Source organism: Uranotaenia lowii, chromosome 3 (assembly GCF_029784155.1).
Source record: "Uranotaenia lowii strain MFRU-FL chromosome 3, ASM2978415v1, whole genome shotgun sequence".
Classification (NCBI taxonomy): domain Eukaryota; kingdom Metazoa; phylum Arthropoda; class Insecta; order Diptera; family Culicidae; genus Uranotaenia; species Uranotaenia lowii.
The window spans coordinates 271,350,821-271,371,835 of NC_073693.1; the positions used below are offsets into that span (position 1 = coordinate 271,350,821).

Here is a 21,015-nt window from a genome sequence, read left to right on the forward strand (position 1 = left end):
CCATTTATAGCTTGTAGCACATTCTTCTTTGCTCCCCGGCCCAGATCCGTGATTCGGAGCCCTTGCTCGGGTCTGAATTTCACTGATTATGAATTATTGAACACGATAAACCTTTTACGACATTAGGGAAAACTGGCGGGTAGCAATGGGATTCGCTGGCTTTTGCCGTGCTGGGCTTCCTCGTTCATCTCAAAACGACGACGACGACGGCCGAAGGTGAACATTCATCCATTCTGGGGGCACCGATAACCCGCATCGTTTGTAGTTTGTTGCGTCGCTTTCTGGCCAGCTTAGACTAGACGATGTTCTTGTCCAATGTTGACTCAATTAAGGAAGATTAGTTCTGTTGGAAAATAAACCGTTTTTTCGAACATGGCCTAATCGTTTACTAGACACAGTAATTTTGAATCTGTTACAATTTTTACGCGTTTCCTCATTGCTCTGTTTTAAATGTAAAGCTTAGTTCTTTTAGAAATGGGACAGTTACAAATGCCTGTATCTCAAAAACCATTCGTTTGAACGAAATACTTTCTATGAAGGAAAAGTAGGCAATGTTATGATATTTCATGAAAAAATTTGAAAAAAAATATTTACCGTTTTTTGTAAAAGAAATTTCTACTTTATTCTTGGTGTCTCCCATTGGCCGGCGCACACTTTTTTCTGTCATGGTATTGATCAGTTTCTCCAACTTATACTTTGTAAAATCTATATTTTAGGTGGCTTCACCTTCCTTCTTCAATTTCTGATACTTTTTGGTCAAATACTTCTCTGGAAACTGGAAACTGGAAGCATTTTAGTGGATACAGTTGTTTCGAAATGAACAAATTTGGTTATTTTTTATCACATTTTTGAACGTTTTTTTTTTCGGTACCGGTTTTACAGCTTAAGAGCTTTGGAACTATCAAAAAATGGCTGTTTGAGGTTGGATTTCAATGAGTCATCACTAGGCAACACTTTCAGCTTATCGGAGAAAATTGTTTTGGACATTTCAGCGATCTACCCTTAGCTTTTCGTTTATTGAAAATTAAAAATGCTGGTATGAGACTTGCATTCCTTGATGATCCTTAACCGTTGTTGCCGATCATCTGCTTCACTCCAATGCTTAATTTGAACTTTGTGGACATTATTGACAGTGTTTGCATACTTATCCACCACATAAACTCAGTAATTCTTTGAATAATCAACGGTTTTTTCAGCTATCAATTTGATAATGACGAATTTTAAAGGAATCTGTGCAAAAATTTTTTTTTCTTTTTCTCAAGCATCGTACATATCTCAAAAACGCGTAAATTTTAAATTTTGAAAAAAATAGGTCGAATAGTACTTTTTACAGGCAACAAAATGCTGTTCAAATTTTTAATATCCAATAACTAGTTAACGAGCTATTAGCAAATGAAAGTGTCCCATTTCTAAAAGAACTAAGCTTTAATTACCTATTACCACAGAGAACAGACGTAAACACACCAAAGAGAACTGTCAAAGCAAAGCTGAAAAAATAGCAAGATTTCAGTCAGTTTTCACCAGGTATTATGAGCTACTTGGTATGTTTCAATCAGGACAAAACCTGTGTCTGAGTCTTTCTCGTTTTGAGAAAACGGCTAGTTTTGCCCTCATAAAATTATACTCAAGAATTTGGTTATTTGTGAGTTCATCTACGATTTCGGCGCAATAGATGGCTCTGTTTAAAGTCATTTTTGTTTGAATTTTCTTGGTGATATCATTTGATATTATCTGAAGATTTCTTGTTCGAACTTGTATTTTCTCTGTGTATTTCAATTGATTTTTGTACATATTTGTCTGATTTAAAACAATTTTTTTTGACTTTGAATTCAATTTGATCACATTCGGTGAAGGTGATGGATCAATCTGATTTCTGTATTCCTGTATGTGGTGAAACAATCCCCTAATTGCAAGCTTCTGTCCGGAAGCTGATGTTGTTATCGTATCAATCAAATTCCCACGATGCTTTTGATCTGCGCCCGGAGCTGATTTCCCGAAGTCACGAAACGGAAAACCATCGGAAGATCATCACTCATCCCGGGCCACAATAACTACAGCAACACATTCGCATGATAATGAAGTAGTCAAAATATAGCCGACATGACACTGACGACGACGAAGATGACGCTGACAGGCCGGAGGGCGTCGTTTCTCGGAGCAAGACAAATGTTTGGCGTCAACTTCGCCATACCGAAATAAGTGCCGCCCATTTATGATGACGACGATGATGATGGTGATGTGCCAAGCTCAGGGAGCCGTATGTCGTACGTTCTGAAAGAAGAAGTGGGCAGCAATAAGAAGAATCCGTGTGTCCTCTGACTTTGTTGAATAATGGCGGAAAAAATCGTCGGTTTGAGCGGGAAAACGAAGATATAAGGCGTAAAAATGATTGATTGATATGTGGAAATTGCCGGCTGTCGAGCGGCTGCTTAGGAGATCATTAGACGCCACTTGGTAGACGACAGTGTGCTGGTAGGTTTCTGGTCAAAGTGCTTTGAGTAGTCCGACCCCTGGCACAATATGGACGCCCCCAAGCTGGTTTTGTTAATTTATTTCAGAGATGATGATTGGTAATAGCGGACTTTATATGCGATAACATACGCTGCATATTTTATCGCATGTCGCGACGTTTCCGGGAAATACGAACGAAAAAATAGAAGCAAATGTAAGCGCATAAATTGAATTTTAAGCTGAAGGTTGTTGTGAAAATGACTTAATTTTTTCTTTCAAAATAAAAATTTAAAACAAAATTGCTTGAATAACACTAATGAACAGCATTTTTTAACCCAATTCTTAAATATTGTTTTAGGGGCCATTTTAGCGCCCTGAATGCAAATCATCCGTAAGATTTTGTCGTGAAGTGAAGTCGATCTTTGATAACGGATAAAGTAATAAAAATACATAAAAACTAAAAACTGTTTTCGAGTCTACATTTTGATTATCCTTCTTCAATCGAAGATTCTTATCTTGTCAAGATATTTTTGTTTCAGAAATACAGCGCACAATGGGGAAAAAGTGTATAAACCGCGAAGAAATTCAAAACCTCCACTCTTACTCGAAACAAATCCATGAAGAAGTACTTTCCTTTAGTGAACATTGCCGGAGAAGCGATTGGACAGACGCCGCACGAGCTTACGAACGGAGTTATAGTCATTCAGAAAAAAACTTATTTATATTTGAAAACTTTGAACAAAATTGAGGGTGAAACAGCCACAACTCCCGTTTCCAATGCGTGCGTTGGCTCAAGTAGGCTTCGTTGGATTCCTCGAAAAAAATCACACAAGATAGGTTCTATTTGGTTGAAAATGTTCAAGTCCGAACATGCTTTTTCTGAAATATTTTAAAAATATTAGGATATTGAGGGTACAACAGCCATAACTCCAGTTTTCAATCCGTGCTGTAGCTCAAATATGCTTCGTTGGATTTCTTGGAAAAAATCACATAAGAAACGCACTATTTGGTTCAAAATTTTGAAATCCAAATATGCTTTTTTCAGAAATAATAGAAAAATGTAGGGGAATTGAAGCGTGGGGTAGCTCAAACAGCCTGCATTCGATTTCTAAAAAAAAAAAAAAAAAAAATGCACAAAATAGATCTACTTTTGTTTAAAGTTTCCTAGTCCGAAAATGCTTTTTCGAGCTATTTGAAAAATGTAGGGGAATTGAGGGTAAAACAGCCATAACTCCTGTTTCCAATGCATGCGGTAGCTCAAATAGGCTTGGTGGATTCCTTGGAAAAAATCACACAAGATACGTTCCATTTTATTCAAAGTCTTAAAGTCTGAACTTATTTTTTCTGAATTATTTAAAAAATATTGAGAAATTTGGGGTAAAACAGCCATAACTCCAGTTTCCAATCCTGATGGTGGCTCAAACAGGCTTCGTTGGATTTATCGTAAAAAATCACATAAGATTAGTCTTATTTGGTTTAAAAAAAATTTTCTTAAACAATTGAAAAATGTAGGGGAATTGAGGGTAAAAACAGCCATAGCTCCATTTTCTGAAGCGTGCGGTGGCTTAAACAGCCCTCATTGTATTTCTCGGCAAAAATCACATCAAATACATCCCATTTGGTTCAAAATGTTCAAGTCCGAACATGTGTTTTCTTAACTATATTTGAAAAATGTAGGGGAATTGAGGATAAAACGGCCATAACTCCATTTTACGAAGCTTGTGGTGGCTCAAGCAGCCTTCATAAGATTCCTCGATAAAAGTCACATATGGTTCGTCCCATTGGGTTTAAAATTTGGAAGGCCGATCATGCTTATTTCTTAAATAATTGAAAAATATAGAGGAATTGAGGGTAAAAACAGACATAACTCCATTTTTTGAAGCGTGCGGTTGCTCAAACAGCCTGCATTCGATTTCTCAGAAAATATTGCACAAGATAGGTCTACTCTTAAGTCGCGAATAACATAAAGATGTTAAAACGACTATAATCGAAACAAAAAAAAAGGTCTACTCTTGCTCTAAGTTTTCAAGTTTTGTGAATCAAACCTAAAACATTCAATCTAGATAAAAATTCCGGTATTTGTTTGAAATTTGGCTCTAAAAAATTGCATTTATAATGTTATTTTATTTTCGAACGGGTTAATACATGTTTCTTTATCCGCAAATACTTTTCGTAAAACGAATTCTTTATATAAAATCCTGATGATGTTTTTATCAGGTTCAGAATTCAAGTTTAAAATTCAGATACAGTATTAATATTCAAAATCCAGATTAAGCTCATAAATGAGTTAAAATTATCAAGATAACCAACTATAAAATTTTAATTTTGGATCTTTTTACAATCTCAATACCATTTCTGAAATGTAAAAAACACGATTTCTGAATCCAGATTCCAGATCAATATTTCGATATGAGCCAAGAATTGAAATTTATTTCAGAGCCCTCAATCATCAATCTAGTATTTTATATTAGACTAGCTGAACCGGTGTGCGATGCTACACCTTTCAAAATCTAATGATATTTTCAGATATTATTCAAATTTTTATTGTTTTGTTGGCATAATTTTAAATTAAATTATAACATCATTCATAAGCAATCGCTATAAATGAGAGCTGCAGCTGGAGTTTCGAATTGCAACACAATGATAACTTAAAATTATATTCTGAATCTTGATCTATAAATTTGTGTTAAAGATCTGATGATTTTAATCCGCTCTAAAAAAGGAGGGTCTCAAATTAATTATATGCAATAAATCTAACTTATAAAATATGGTTGATTTCGCTTGATATGTTGTAGATTTATGCCAAAAAAAATTGATAAGAGAGCCTTCCTGTCCTTCCTTTCCCCCCCTGCTGAATGGAGGTCGCGATCTTTAATTAATATACCAATTTTTTCATCGTTCCCAAAAATCCTCTTATATCAAATATAGTTCCATTGGTTGATAAGTTTTTAAGCTTTACAACAAATTTTATATGGAGCCCCATCCTTTCTTCCCCTCTCTACACTGTAAAGCATAAGGGTCTATAACAATCATAGAAATATATCTCGTAACCTAATACCATTCCAAGTTATATTTGTTTCCATTTGATGGCTTCGTTAGCATAAATTAAGAACTTATGCTAACAAAATTGTATTGAGCTCACCTCCCTGCTCCTATGTACCTACTCTCAGAAAGAAGGATGGTGTGTCAGATATTCATAGAATCATACCAAAATGATTTTCCATGTTAACTTTTGTCCTTTTCTCGGATTTTGTAAAAAAAAAAGTTAAATGTAAGCTTTCCTCTTACCTTCCTATATTTTTAATTCTATCATCCTACTGCAAGAAAGGAATTGTTTCACATAGAAAAATTTCTCGTATTGATATACCTTCCCATACCAAATTTCATTTTATTTGCATAGTAAATTCTTGAGTTATGCATAAACTTGAAAGGAAGTACCTTCCCTTCTTCCGTTCTCCCCATTGAATGGAGGGAAGGGCTTAATATTCATGAAGTACTCATATACTTTTTGATGCCAAATTTATCTTTCCGCTGAAAAAAAGTGGAGCTTCAATTTATAATAGAAACATTTTTCGTATCTAAATACCCTCACATGTCAAAAATGCTTCAATGCTTGGCTCGATCAGCTCTCCAGTTATGCTGAAAATTGTGAAGGAGGACTCTCCTCCCCTTTCCATCCACTTCTTTGAAGGAGTGAGGGATACCAAATATTCATAGAAGCATTTCTCGTACCCAAATATCGTTCCATGTCTAATTTGGTTCCATTTGCTGTTGTAGTTCTTGAGTTATGCAGTAAAATTTGTATGAAACTCATCCCTCCCTTCTTCCCTCTCCCCGCTGGAAGATGGAAGGGGTCTCAAACAATCATTAGAACATGTCACGTTCCCAAATACCCACCCATGCCAAATTTGGTTCCATTTGCTTAATTAGTTTCTGAGTTATGTAAAAAATTATAAAAGAAGCCCCTCCCCCTTTACATCTCCCTGCAGAAAAAAGGGAGGGGTCTCAATTAATCATAGAAATATTTTTTGTATCCAAATACCCTCCCATGCCAAATTTGGTTCTATTTGCTTCATTAGTTTTTGAGTTATGTAAAAAAATATAAAAGAGGTCCCCTCCCCCTTTCTACTGGGAATAGGGAGGGGTCTCAAATAATCATTGAAATATTTTACGTATCCAAATACTTTCCCATGCCAAATTTGGTTCCAATATCTTGATTATTTTTTGAGATATATGAAAAATTGTAAGGTAGCCCCCCTCTCCCCTTCCTATTAGCCCAATGAGCGGAGGGAGGGGTACCTAATATTCATAAAAATATTCCGCTTTCCCAAATACCACCCCATACCAAATTGGATACCATTGGCTTGATTAGTTTTCGAGTTATGCAAAAAATTGTCTATTGTTTGGGAGACCCCTCCCCCCCTTCATGAGAGAGGGAGGGGTCTCAAACCATAATAAGAACCTTCCTCTACCTCCAATACCCCCACCTGCCAAGTTTCACGCCAATCGGTTCAGCAGTTTCCGAGCCTATAGGGAACAGACAGACAGACAGACAGACAGACAGACAGACAGAAATTCATTTTTATATATATAGATGTTTTGGGTTTAATCTGCATTCATTGTTTTATTTGTTTTAAATTCTGGATCGTCATTTTGAAGTTTCGATTTCTGCGATAGAATTGAGTTTAAGAACTTCGGATCTGAATATGAAATAAAAATGGATGATTTTGGTGATAGCTACATTCCTAGGATTCAGATATGCAAAATTTGACTGCGTTGTGTTGGCAATGAAAAGGACTAAGTTAACTTGATTTAAAAAAAAATTCGATGAAAAAGGACATGGTAAAAATATTTTTGCAAAATAACCTCGGAAATCTTCAATTGTCGACTGAAAAACTCATGGACTATTGATTTTTTCTGAAACATTTTGGCCCAAAAAGATAAGAACTATAAAGAGACTTACTAGAAAGCTCACGTTTTTCGATCAAACGAATATGTAGGCTTTAAAATACACGCGTTTGTAACTGGCCGTATTCTAAATAATTAAATACTTAATATTGTGATTTTTTTTATATTCGGAAAGTAATTTCTTTGATACATATAAATTTCAAATATTGTGGATAAAACTTTGAATGAAATGCATAACCAAATTCATATTTATAACAATTTCAAAGCACCTTTTCAAGTATTTTCTAATGATCCGAATGAAATCATGGATCCTGAACTAGATACGTGATGCAAAATAAGAACACAGAAATACAATTTGGATTGTGATAACAGGGAACCACAACACTTAAATGAGTTGAATCCATTTAAATTGAGTATTACGAAATGAATTTCTTTCCTCAAGTGAGAAAATTTAGGAAATTTGTAGTAGAATTCTGAACTTGGGATTAGTTATCGAGCTTTTTGTATCAGTTCTGAGTAAAGATTGTTTATCTTGAATCACCTTAACCAATCATCAAAATATGATTAGGAATTTTGAGTGTAAAGTAGAACACCTGGTTTGATTTTCTTTGACCCTCATGGGGAGAGGGGTTTAACCCCCAAACCCCCCCCCCCCCCCTCATTTCATACGGCCATGCCTCTAAGTTTTAAGGAGCCAAACTCTTTTTTTGTTGTTGTTTTAACAATAGTCTGCTAAGCCTAACACTTGTTTAGAAGAGAAAAAATGGATAGAATAGTTATTGAACCATACCTCGTACTAAAATACAAATCCATATAAAATTCGTTATCTTTCGACTGATTAATACTCGATAGCTTAAAAAACTGCGGTGGCCCCTCTCCTATTCCTGTTTGTAAGCTGGGATTAAGGAGGGGTTTCGAAAGCCATAGAGCCTTTCTCCGTATCCAAATGTCATGCCATGCCAAATTCAGTTCCATTTGCTTGATTATGAATATGTATGAGAGCCCCCTCCCTTTCTCTTTTACTCCAATGAAAGGTGGTGGGCTTCAAAACATGAGAACATTTCGTTCGCCCAAACACCCTCGCATTCCAAACATGATTCCTCTCGCTTGTTCAGTTCAGTAATATAATATTACAAAAAAATTGAATGGGCTCCCTCCCCTTTTTCTATGCTCCCAAAGCAAATCAAGAGGAGTCTCAAACAATCAAAGAAACTTTTCCACCATGCCGATTTATTCAATAAAAAAAATTGAAATTAAGCCTCCCCCCTTTCTTTCTTTCTCCCCACTGAGAGATGGAAGGGATTTAAAATAATCATTGAAACATTTGACGTATTCATATACACTCGAATACCAAATCTGAAACCATTTACTTGACTAATTATCGAATTATGTAAAAAATTGTAAGTAAGCCTCACTCCCCCTTTTATATCTCCCCACTGGAAGAAGGGAGAGGTGCCAAATATTCATAGAAATATTCCTCGTAGCCTCCCAAGCCAAATTTGGTATCGTTTGCTTGAATGGTTTTCGAGTTATGCTAACATTTTTCTTTTGCTTCCCCCCTTCCAGTAAGAGGGAGCGATCACACACTGTAGTAGGAATTTTCCTGGCCTCAGAAGCATCCACTTGCCATGTTTTAAGAAAATCGGTTCATTAGAACCAATTGTTCTAGAAAAATGTGCCAAATATGACAAAACTCAAAACAACAAAGCTGTTATCACAACAAGCTTTGAAAAATTTATTTTTCGAGTTATTGAACTTTGTTTGATATATTTAACAAAATGGGATCTTTTTGTATCATTTTAATATGTTTCCTACATGAAAAATTACAATAATTTTTTTTTATTCCAATATGTTAATCGTTAGAGCCGGGCTTGCAATTTCTCTTACGAGAATCACCCGCGTGCTCGGTTTTCGATTCTCGGTAGAGATTCTCTGAAACGCACCGCAGAGATTTTTAGCCGAACCTCTGTAGAGAATCTGTAAATCAACACGACAGAGCTAACGCACACTACAGTGAAAAAATGTTTTCACCACGGAGAGCGACAGCGACGGCAGCTGGCTTGGCTTGTTGCGTTTACCAACACATACGAAGCTGAACCACTCGCCCGAAACATTCATCGTTGTTGATGCTATTATTATGCACACCGTCGTGTTTGTTTTTGTCTTTGCTTTTTGGTGGCTTCAACTAGACGGTTCTGTGTTTTCCACTTCCCGGCAATGTTATTCAAACCGTGTGGAGCACATCTCTCAGATTTCCCCTCAGATTTCCCCTTTTTTGACAGATTTAAGCTTTTTTCTTCAGATTTGAGCTTTCATCTCCTATGCTCTCAAGGCAAAAAAAGCTTAAATCTGAGGAAAAAAAGCTTAAAAACGAGTTTCACGAGCATATATTTAAAAGATGTTGGTCACACGATACATAGACAAATCGTGTAACGTTGCAGGGATCTGGTGTTTTCACCGGGGTGCTCTACAGTGACAAATCCTCGCACACCGGAGCTATTGAACTAAGGTGTGTGTGGCTTTCGAAACCGGGGTGCGAATAATGTGTGGAGAGGATCGAAAAATCTCACCCGGGGGATTTGCAACTATCGCACGGGGGTGTTTTTTTCTCCGTTCTCCGTTTTTCTCGGTAGAGAATGGCATCTCTAGTTAGAGCATAATATGAACATTATAATGGCATATTTTCAATGCAACAGTAAACTTTAATTTTTTTAAGAATTTTTTTTTTCAAAATGTGTGTAATGGGTTTAATTGATCCCTAGAGTTCAATAAGATATATTTTTCCTCACAATGGATCGTGATCATTGGTTACCACGTAATTATTCTAGTAACTTTTATTTATTCAGTTAAAATCTGTTTAAAAGGACTCAAAATGTTAGAACTAGAAAATTGCGCCTTAAAGCATGCAATGACTTTAGGGTAGTAGACAAATTTTTGAAATTCTCTTTGATTGGTTCTTACAAACTGCGAAATGAGAGCTAATATGGAAAAAGATCTTTGGAGTATGCTAAATTTTTGCCTAGGGTCAGGGCACCCTGAATTAAGGATCAAGTCTCTTTTAGTAAAGGATCAAGTATCCTTTAACTTAAAAAATGTCACAATTTTTTTCGTCTCACGAAAATGCTTCTAGTTCATCTACGGGTTCATGTATCGTTCTTACTTTTGAAGCATTTACACTTGAAGTTACACGCTGTCAGAAAATGCAAAAGACGGCGAAATGCTAAATTTTCTCAAAAAGATATGTTGAAAATAAGAAAAGGGGATCAATTATGCCAATTCCCGCTATAGATGCAGCGAAGCTCAAGCTACGATAAAAAACGACCAGCACAGCCGAGAGAACAGAACATTTTCAAAAACATTCTCTAAACGGAAACATTTTTGACGTTAGTGTCTTAAAATGTTAAGACAAATTGATCTTCAATAATTTTTATATCTTTTGCTAATGTTAAAGGGTCACCAGAATTTTGGTGCACAGGTTTCGAAAAAACCATCTTAAATATGGTTGAGTTTTCATTTTTTCTTCAAGTTTTCTCTGAAGAAATAAATAAAACGCTTTTTAAATTTAGGAATGAATTATGATGTAAAAGGATCTCAAGCAGCTAAAGCTTTTCGAAGATTATGTCATTGGACGTTTTTTTTCGTATTGATTCCAAATCATCATTCTTCAAGTTAGTATTAGGAAGTTAGGAAGAATTCCACGGTGTGGTAAATTCCTGAAAAAAAAAACAAAAAAAAATTCTTCAAGTTACATTCGAATGATAACTAAAGATGACCATATTCAATCGCTTTTTATGTTTCCATTTATTTATTTTAGTCGCATCGAATAACAAAGTAGGAATTTATTGTGCATTGTATCTAAAGATAACCATTTCGCTTTGTCATGTTGGTCGTTTAACTTCCAAAAATAGGACAAGTATTTCCCTCAGCTGTCCGAACAATTTGGGTTTCTCTTTTTTGTGTACAAGGGTCAACAGTCTATCCGATCTGCTGCCCTTAAAAGGTAATCAACCTGTCAAAGAAACTCTTTTCCACCTGATTAGTCAGAGTTTCACCAAAGTGGAACTCATTAGCACAAATGAACCAACCATGTCCACCGTTAGACGAAGACGATGGTTAGCTCGTTGGATTAACTTAATACGAACAACAACTAAACTAGATTAAAGGAGCTCATCGGACGTGACTCCTGAAACAAAAAGCAAAAAAAAACCCAAAAACAAAACTCACTACACGAATGGATTAAGATACCGTACTAGAAATATCCGCCCACGGGTTGTCATTTGGGTGAAATGTTTTGTTAATTAACATTTCTTACCTGCAAAGCACTTTCGACTGGAACTGAAAACTTGTGCATCGAAATCAGTCGTTTTTGAGCTTTTTTTCCTTCTCGAGAATCTTCCCTAGCAATTAGCTCTTCACTATCAAAAGCATGGGACACTGTCATCGCTTTTACGTGATTTCTCTTCCAAGTTCAACCACTTTCATTTTATTTTTCTCACCCAATCCAGGGAGAGCTCATCAAAAGACTTGGTTCTTAACTTTCAGTCGCCGCCGCCGCACGCACCAAACAAAATGCTACACCAATCATAAATTCCCTCACGGCGCGTAGCAAAGTTACGTTGAGTACTTTTGCAATCACTTTTTGTGGCGGTTCCTTCCCTTTTTTTAGGACATTCCTTCATTGGGTTGAGCTGAGAGGGATATGGAACCTAAACGAAACATTTTGTTACCTACTTGCAGCAGATAGGGGAGCAAAATATAGCCCAGCTAGCTCCTCTTCGGGGCACGTTTCTTGGTAAGGTGGTTCTCAAACTTGATTTTTTTTTAAGACATATTCAGTGCCTGAGTGCTAAACGTAAAATAAGCATTTAACGATGTTTTGAAAAAGGGTGAAGCCAATACCACAATCCATTGTTTTTTAGTTTGTATTGAAAATTCACCCAAAGAAGATAACTATGTCCCAGGAATGCGCTGAAATGTGCGCCAAAAATGATTTTTTTTTTGTGATTCGAGTTTTTGGGTAAAATGATGCAAGACCACTGCATACAAACATTCCTATTGCATTGGATAATTCATCCCAGAGAAAAGAAAATTTAAAAAAAATTGCCTTCAATGAGAATTGAACTCACAAAAGTTTCCCACGCAACCAAAAGTCCTATAAAACAGGTACAAAAACGCTTACTCAGTCCCATCATTGATATGAAGTACGTTCTATGCAGCTCAAAATTGAAGTTCTTATTGATACTTTCGAGTTGCAAAACATGTCTTAATGATCTTCTATTCGGCTTCCAGCGGCCATCTAATTCAGCTTCCAAAAATCGCAAAATGAGCAAAAAATCTCTCTCCATCTCAACTGAACTCTTGGCTTCGGTTCATATCACCTTCTCTTGATTATTTACTGTGTTCTGTACCGGTGCCGCCATGATGCCACGAGCCGGATTCCAAACTCGACCAATTGCTCAATTGCTTCTTTTCTACATTTCCTACATATATCGCCCCAGAATGGTCACTCAAATTCTAAGTTACTTATTGAGAAAAAACTTGCCCGGCTTGGGGATTGAACCCCGACATTCGTGATGAGAATCAAACACGCTACCACAAGACCACGCCTAAATGTTGTTCTAACTGAAACTTAAACTCGAAGTGGTGATTTGATTTTGAAAGCATATCAATGCACTTTTTGTGACTTATAAAATCCCGTTGTGAGCACTTTTGTGCCCTTTATGTGATATACCAAATCCCGTTTTGAGCGCTTTTGTGCCCTTTATGTTACTTAAGTCCCGTATAACGTACGTATGGATCACTTTTGCAACTTTCAAGTTCATTAATGAGCACATATAGTTCACGCATGGGAATCGAACAAAACAAGTCAGAGTGCATAAAGTTCACTAAAGGGAATTGGGCAACTGATTCTCTTTGTCAGCCAATATGTAACTGTCAATGTCTTCATTCAAGTAAATGTGTGACTTTTGGTTGCTTGAGTTCTACCTTCATCTTGCCCACCCTACAGCTTACCAATGTACCACCTTAGCCAGATGCAGAACGAAGGTTAATTGTCATAGTATTCGTGTCACGGCTAATTACAAAAAAAACGCACAGTGTCTGGCATTTGGCCGAGAGTTTGACAGTATTTATTGTCTCTGCTTTCCTATTGCCTGCTTACATACATAGGCAGTGCCCGGCATGACCGGAGGATGTTTGCTGGTGGTTTGAAACAAGGAAATTTTTTTATTCTCTTTATTTTTTCTAATGCCGACTTACATACAAACGCACAGCATTGACCGAGCAGATCAATTCATGCCTTCATTGTTTCCATCCTCCTTTATCTTGTGATAGAATAGGGAGGGACATGAAGAAGTTTTTCAAATGTTTCCTTCAGTCCTAAGCATCGCGGTTGCGCTGGGAGAGTCATGCTGGCGATCTCAAATCAAATCCTCGCCGCTGGAGTTCACATCTTATGCCAATGACGTTGAAATATTGAGAACTCATGTTTGGAGTAAAGGCTGAATTTTGGATGTAAAGATGTTATAATCAAGTTTAATATTTAGAGTTGTTTTTCTTCATTTTAGTTAGATGGTTTGTAGAAATCGAAGTTTTTCTTGCTATTGAAATTTTACAAAAATGTCGAGCAGAAAACCGGTTAATTCTTATTTCATATTCGAAACAAGTGGGAAATTGACAAAAACGTGCCTTGTTTTGAAGTTAAGGTATATATCAGGTACAAATTTACCGGGAAACATCTCAATGTTTTTATTGGTTAACTACCAACTGGTGAGTCAATACCAGATGGGTGCTGTTGGTAGTCTTGAGAAAGATAACAATTGTTGACTGCGTGAAATTCAATTTTGAGTATCACGTTTACGTTCCCGGTCATTATGGTGAGCAGGGTTGCCAACGTGCTCGATTTTTCAGGATTTGTTTAATTTTTTGAGACCCATCCCGATAACCTGATAAGAATCCTTTTTTTTCTAGATTTTTGGAAGTATGCCTGATTTTTTTCATTTGGCACGGAAAACTATATGTTTTAAGAAACATTTTATCCCTTATCTATCCTAGAGTGTCAAGATTTTTCTAAGACCCCCAATGAATTCATGGAACGCTCCTTGAGAGCCCAGACAAAACACAAATCTCTTTTGAGATCTAGAATGTCAAATAAACACTCTTCTCCTGAAACCGCTGCATCACGCTTGTTTCTCTACCGCACAATTTGATATTTTCACTGAATTTATAATTTAGGAAACCTTGAAAGGTAACTCAAATATGATACTCAGACCATATGCTTATAGATCAGCTACTGTCATCCATAGGATTTCACCACGGGAAACCCGGAATATTTAAAAGAATTACTTGTACCACTACAAAGCTCTCGAACTGGATGCCTTGTTATCCCCAGGCATTGCTCCTCTTATTACAGTAATTTGTTTTTCGTGAGAGGTATCGTAAATTGGAACGTTATTCCTGTCCATATTAAGTGTATTAGAACTAAGTCAGGTAAGATCTTTATGCCCACAAAGTTTAATTGAATTCTGAGAGGTTCATGCCATCTTTGTTTCGATTTGGCTTGAAATCCGTCTATATCTAAATAATTTTTCAACAAATTTTTATAAAGATAGTTTTAAAGTCTTTAGTTGTTTAAGAAGAGCTCCACAAAACTCTTCAATTTCATTTTTAAGTGTCATCGAAATTTCTTTTTAGCATACTCATGGCATTTTAATCAATTCAATACCGACACTTGTTAAATCATGCTAAAAACGGACCATTTATCATCTTTCTACGTCACCATAACTTAATTTTTATCCCACAAGAGCAAATTCCATCAGCCGCACCTCAGTTCCCTCACCGATTGCGGTCATCCATCCGATGAAGAAGAATCATGTCCGCTCGAGGACTCTGTCTTGAAGGCTCCATCAAAGCTGAAGAGGAGAAATCCACTTCAAATTACTCTCCTCAGATATCGGTAAACGTCTTTCAGTTCCGTTCCTTCGTTCGTTCATCGTTGATGGAAATGGAAAGGTAGGTACGTGGTTCGCTATCTGCCGCCTTTTCAGTGCTTTTCTTCGGAAAAAATGACGATGGGTAGTAAAAGTTTGACGGCAACTTAAAGTCAACGAATGCGTGCTAAATCAACTTTTACTTTTCTCCCAGAGTGGTAGTAGTGGCCAGGCTAGGGGACTCCAGAGTCTGGCTCCTAGGAAAACAACCTTGAGCGAAAGTTTTCCACCTTTTGGTTTGTTTAGCGGGGTTTTGGCAGTGATGCTTAAGAATATTTCTTATTCATTGCAATGGTAGAATCCGTTGATGCCATTTAAAGGTTAAACTTTTTATACAAAGTTTGTTTTTGTCATTTCTTAATGTATTGCTATATCTCGACTTAAATAAACTAATGAACTGATTTTGTTTACCTCTAATTATGGAATGGATGCCTAAAGCTTGCTTCAGATAGAATTAGAACAAAAACAAATGCCTATATTTCAGTTTTTTATTATTGCATTCAAAATCTTTTGTTTATACTAATGTAGCGTTTTCTTAGTATTTTTAACAAAAAATAGAGATAAAATGTTCCGTCACGGTTTGAAAGGAATTCTTGAGTTTTTCCTGTAACACGGCTCATTAAGGTGCGCCTTTGTCCGTCGTTTTGGATATCTTATTCCACCAGGTCTTCATCTGATTGATGTCTTTGTCAACCATTTTCCTTTACATTGAATCTCTTTTTCATGATTACCCAATATTTCTCAGTAGGGCGGAACTTGGGCAGTTGGGTGGGTTAAGGTTTTTGGGAATAAACTGGACCCGTTTCTCTGCATACCATTCTTGAACGACTTTGCTGTAATGACTGCTTGCCAAATCTGGCCAGAACATTACATGATCGTCGTGGGATCGAATGAATGGCAAAATTCGTATTTGGAGACACCCTTTTAGGTATATTTCCGACGTTATTGTCTTATTTTAAACAAGAACTTTCGTTTTTTTTTGTAACAGCTGCAAATGCCATGCCTAATTATAAATTTTCGCGCAAATTTGCCGGCAAAAACAAATTTAAATTTGGCTGGAACATTTCCCTGAGTTGTTGCCAAGTAAAATTTCTTGGCCAAATTACGTCCGACAGATTGGTATTTTTCCTAATCGTCTTCAAAATCTTACCACGCAGTTTCCGGTCGACAGTTCCAATTCGATGATTGGCATGAGGTTACGAATCGTCGTCTTACGGTATTTCTGAGCAATTTCAGCTGTTTAGCCTCCAAATATCTGTACACAATTTTTCCCCTTTTTTCAACTTTTGTTGATTGTTTACTAAGTACAGGCGATTTGCGGAATGTTAAAATTACATAAGTGAAACTGACAAAATTCCCGATACGTGGGCATCAAGAACTTCTAAATCCGTCCACCAGGAAGAACATAAGCCGTAAATGCCGTGTTCCGAAACTCATTTTTAGATCCATGCCTGAAATATTGCACCTCGCGTAACTTTTGATCTCATCGATAGAACTATTCGAAAACTTCAGACATGCTAGCTTTATATTTCAACAATCACTCTGCGAAATTTCAAAAAAAATGTAGCGTAGTTTCAGAGATATTGCAGTTTGAATAAGAAAAGTCCAAAATGTCCGATTTTCGTAGAATTACGGTTTCTCAGGCCACACAAACTCCAGAAAGCTCAAATTTTGTGGTATAATAGTGTGATAGTTGATCTATCTAACGCAAAAAATTTGATCAAAAATATCATCAGAGTAAAAAGCTATGGAAGTTCAAAGTCGAAGTGACAGTGCGCTTGCTTCCAATTTCTATACAATTATGAACGGTACTGTAGTTCACTCATGGGAATTGGGGAAAACAAGTCACATACAACGTACATATTAATCACTTTTGCAACTTTCAAGTTCAATAATGAGTGCATAAAATTCATTAAAGGGAATTGGGCAATTGATTCTCTTTGTCAGCCAATATGCAACTTCCAATGCCTTCATTCAAGTAAATATGTGACTTTTGGTTGCTTGGGTGTAGTGTTCTTACATGTTTTAATCACTGCTGATAGTTTTTTTTAACAAACTTACAAAACCTGTAGACTTTTCTTCATCTTGTAATTTCGCGCGTCTATCATTTCCAAATTTACTTAACTCAATGAGGTTTCAGAGAAATTCCCTCTCTCACTTTCGCAAGTTCTCTTTCCATGGTATTCGTACGCGCACTACAAGTAATGCCATTTTTTTGAGAAATACAAATCATCACCCTTCATTTCCTACATACACCTCATTTTTCGCCTTAGTTCGAAACCAATTAACGGGATAGAACCCTCACCTAAAGAACTGGGAAATGTTATTTCGAATGGGTTTCCACTTACCGTACCGCAATGCTGAACACGACACTCGCACAGATGATTGACACGATGACGAAAGCTGCGATGGCGATGATGGCCCAGCAAACGAGCCCGCAGATCCAGAACGGTTCCAGTGGATTCCGGGAGAGCTCATCACCGTCCCCTGGTTCCTGTTGTTGCAGAATGCTGTTGGCCGTGATGATGCTGCTCCGATGATGGTCCAGGGCCAGCCAATTTCGATACTCCGGCTGAATCGGGGAGATGGCCCAGATATTCTGTTGGGCTTCGTGATGAGGATGAGTACTTTGATGCCGTTGATGGTGGATGTTTAGAAAGGGAAGCCACAAGGCTTGGGTTGATGAGATGTTCTTGATTGCCAGAAGCATAAAGTTGAAATGGTGGCTCGGAGTGTGGTTTCGGTAGTTGCCAGTAGTAGAAGTTATTGCTAGTATATACTCGTACAGTAGAAAATGTTCACTAAATAATAGATTTTCACTAGAGGCCGAGGAAGGATTGATGGGGTAAGAGTTATTATCACTAGTTGTGGAGTTTGGGTTCTCCGATAGCACCAGTAGTTGTTCACGATAGTCGCTTAAAGCAGCACACAGTTGTTGGATTTCCAACGTTTTCCGTTCTTCGGGATCTTCGTCATCCGCACTACCACTCACTACTACTTCCGTTTCGTTGAGATGGTCTTCATCAGCATCGAGTGACACATCCGGTGACAGCTGACCTGTGTCAACGGCCGGCTCTTCAGCGCTGCAATAACTGTCTAGCAAAGCCCGGCAGCGTTCCGGGTCTTCGGCCGACGACCACAACTCATCGTAAATGTACGCCTCGTTGAGAATGTAATTAAAATCGCAACCAACGAAAGTGAGGTTTGTAGAATTAATTAGCCTTCCGAAAGCACGTTTCCACGTAGACGGTTCCGGGTCCAAGGGCTGCTGCAGTTCCTCCATCGACCACCAGGCGGTGTCCTTTTGCTCGTCGCTCTCATTCAGTGTCCCTCTCGCATCAAATCGTATTTTCAACAACCTTTCACCGGATTTCACCTGCCCTGGAGCAGCAGTCCTAGATTCAAAATCGTAGCTCCGGCCAGCTCGATTCAACAGAACCCGAAAGCTTTCGGTCAAAACTGTCAGCAGCAGCAAGTTGAGGGGCCCATTCTCGATGACCTCAACTGATGCCTCATCGAAGGAGGAGGATCCAGGCCAGCTCAAAGTCCGATAAAACCGTTGGGTGGAGGCGGAATTCCGTTCCCGGAAAAGTGTCCCCAGCGGATCTAGGAGCAGAATTTTTAGCCGAGCCCTGATGGCCCTATGATACCCTGTGCGGTTGCCCTTCTGCTTTGCTAGAAGCGCCATCTTCAGTTGATTGATTGCGTTAATTGTTTGTGGAGAGCTGATGGACGACGAGGAGCAGATGATTACGGCTGTTGTCGTGGTGTGCGTGGGTTTGGAAAAACCAGAAGAAGAAAGAAAGTGAAAAGAAAAAATCAAACGGAAGCCATTAGAAATTTGTCGATTCTACTGAGCCGGTTTTTATACACTCTGAAGTGAGAACATTTCGGTTAACGAATTACAGAAAATAATGTTTTTTTTGTGAAAGGTCATTTATCCGGGAAATTAATGATTGATGTCAAAGTTTGCTATATTGATCGTTTAAGTTGTCATCTTTTGGTGTTAAAGCCACCAATCGATTTTCTTCAAAAAAATATAATTGGTGACTTCCAAAAATCAAGCAAAATTTACTTTGAGGTTATTTTTTAATTTCTTAAACTGTGGGGGCAAAAAGCTTTGTTGGGGCTCAAAATTAATGCATGTTTTTTTTGCATAATTAAAAACGTTTACATGAGTAAATTTGAACTTCTAGGTTTGTATGAGAAAATTGAATATTTTGTACTGAAAGATCATTTTTGTTTCTTCTGTGAAACCGGGCATGCTTATGGTTTTGTTGCCAATTTTTTGGTCTTGAACAAAGTTGTTCAACGAAAAATTTCCTTTCAAAAGTTTATAAATTGGTACATAAACCATTAGTAGGCTGGGTTCTACAAAGGAAACAAAAATGATGGTAATTTTTCAGAGTAGAATATTCAAGTTTTTCACGTTACTTAAAAATTCTGCAAAAAATCATGAATGAGTTTTGAACCAAAACGAAGGGTTTGAGAAAATTAAAAATAACCCTAAATCGAATCAGTCTCATGTTCATCTACCAAGGACATGGTAATTATTCAATTCTGTTTTGTTTTGTATACCATGACTATCAACATATGCATTGTGTTGTTTAATTCTCCATCATGAAGCTTTAATTTAGTTATGGTTTGAAGAGATCATTTTTTAAAAATTTCTTGCCTTATTCATAAGAACACTTTTTTGTGTCTTATTTAAACTTTATTGATTCATTTTTGAAAAAATATTAAAAAGAACAGAATAAATAAATGAAATCGTAAGAAATTTTCTTTTCTCGTGTATTCAGTAAATCCTTTTTAAACTAAAAAAAAAACAAAGTGATTTCACAAAGTTTCAGATGGACGAATTAAACAAATTGATTGCTTCAAACTTTTTTTGTTGTTTCTGAAAATTGTTTTGTATTTCTTCTTTATTAAATGTTTGTCTGTATATGTTAATAACTTTTTCATATTTTTCCTTACAACTTCTGTCAATCTAACCATTTTTAATAGACTCATGGCTCATTTCCAATAAAAATCAAAATTATTTGAACTATGGAATACCTTTTTTTACTTATTTTGTCAAGATTTCTAAGTTGCATAAAATATTACAAAAAACACTTCAAACGGTGATCCAAATGATTTTGATGAAAAAATCACATTTACATTTTTCTATCATTTTTCTGAAACAGTTATTTTATATGAATGTGTTCCCGAAGCTGGTAACAAGACGGTACGATCGACTTCCGTGAATTTGAACAGATTTTATTAATCAGTTAAATTTCTCCTGCAAGCGATATACTTTACCCTATTGTACCCTATTGTACGTTAGTAACGCGAAAACTTTGATTGTATTAAACTGAGATGATATTGTTATCATTAGATGACTTACGTTTAGTGTTTTATCGTATCTCGTTTGCTGTCTGGAATTCGATCCAGTACGGTAATAGTTTATCGTGTTCCGTGAGACCTAACATAAGTTTAATTTTTAATTCAAGTTCTGTTGTGTTATGTTAATGCGCAATCGTATTTCTACAGGTGACTTACGTTTTTTAATAATCGGTGTGCTGTCCGAATTTCGACCTAGTGTGGGAGTTTTAACTCATGGGGCGTGAAACCTGACATAAGTTCAACGATATTTTATGCTTCTGTGCACCGTCATTAAATTAATATCAGA

At 36.8% G+C, this 21,015-nt stretch overlaps 1 protein-coding gene across 1 annotated transcript in view; it reads right to left on the reverse strand.

Annotated features, from left to right (window-relative positions):
- Positions 1-21,015, reverse strand: part of LOC129757714 (uncharacterized) — a 468,755-nt gene that overhangs the window by 117,845 nt on the left and 329,895 nt on the right. Inside the window, 1 exon segment of the mRNA XM_055755003.1 lies at positions 17,696-19,103. Coding sequence (XP_055610978.1) covers positions 17,696-19,103 — 1,408 coding nt within the window.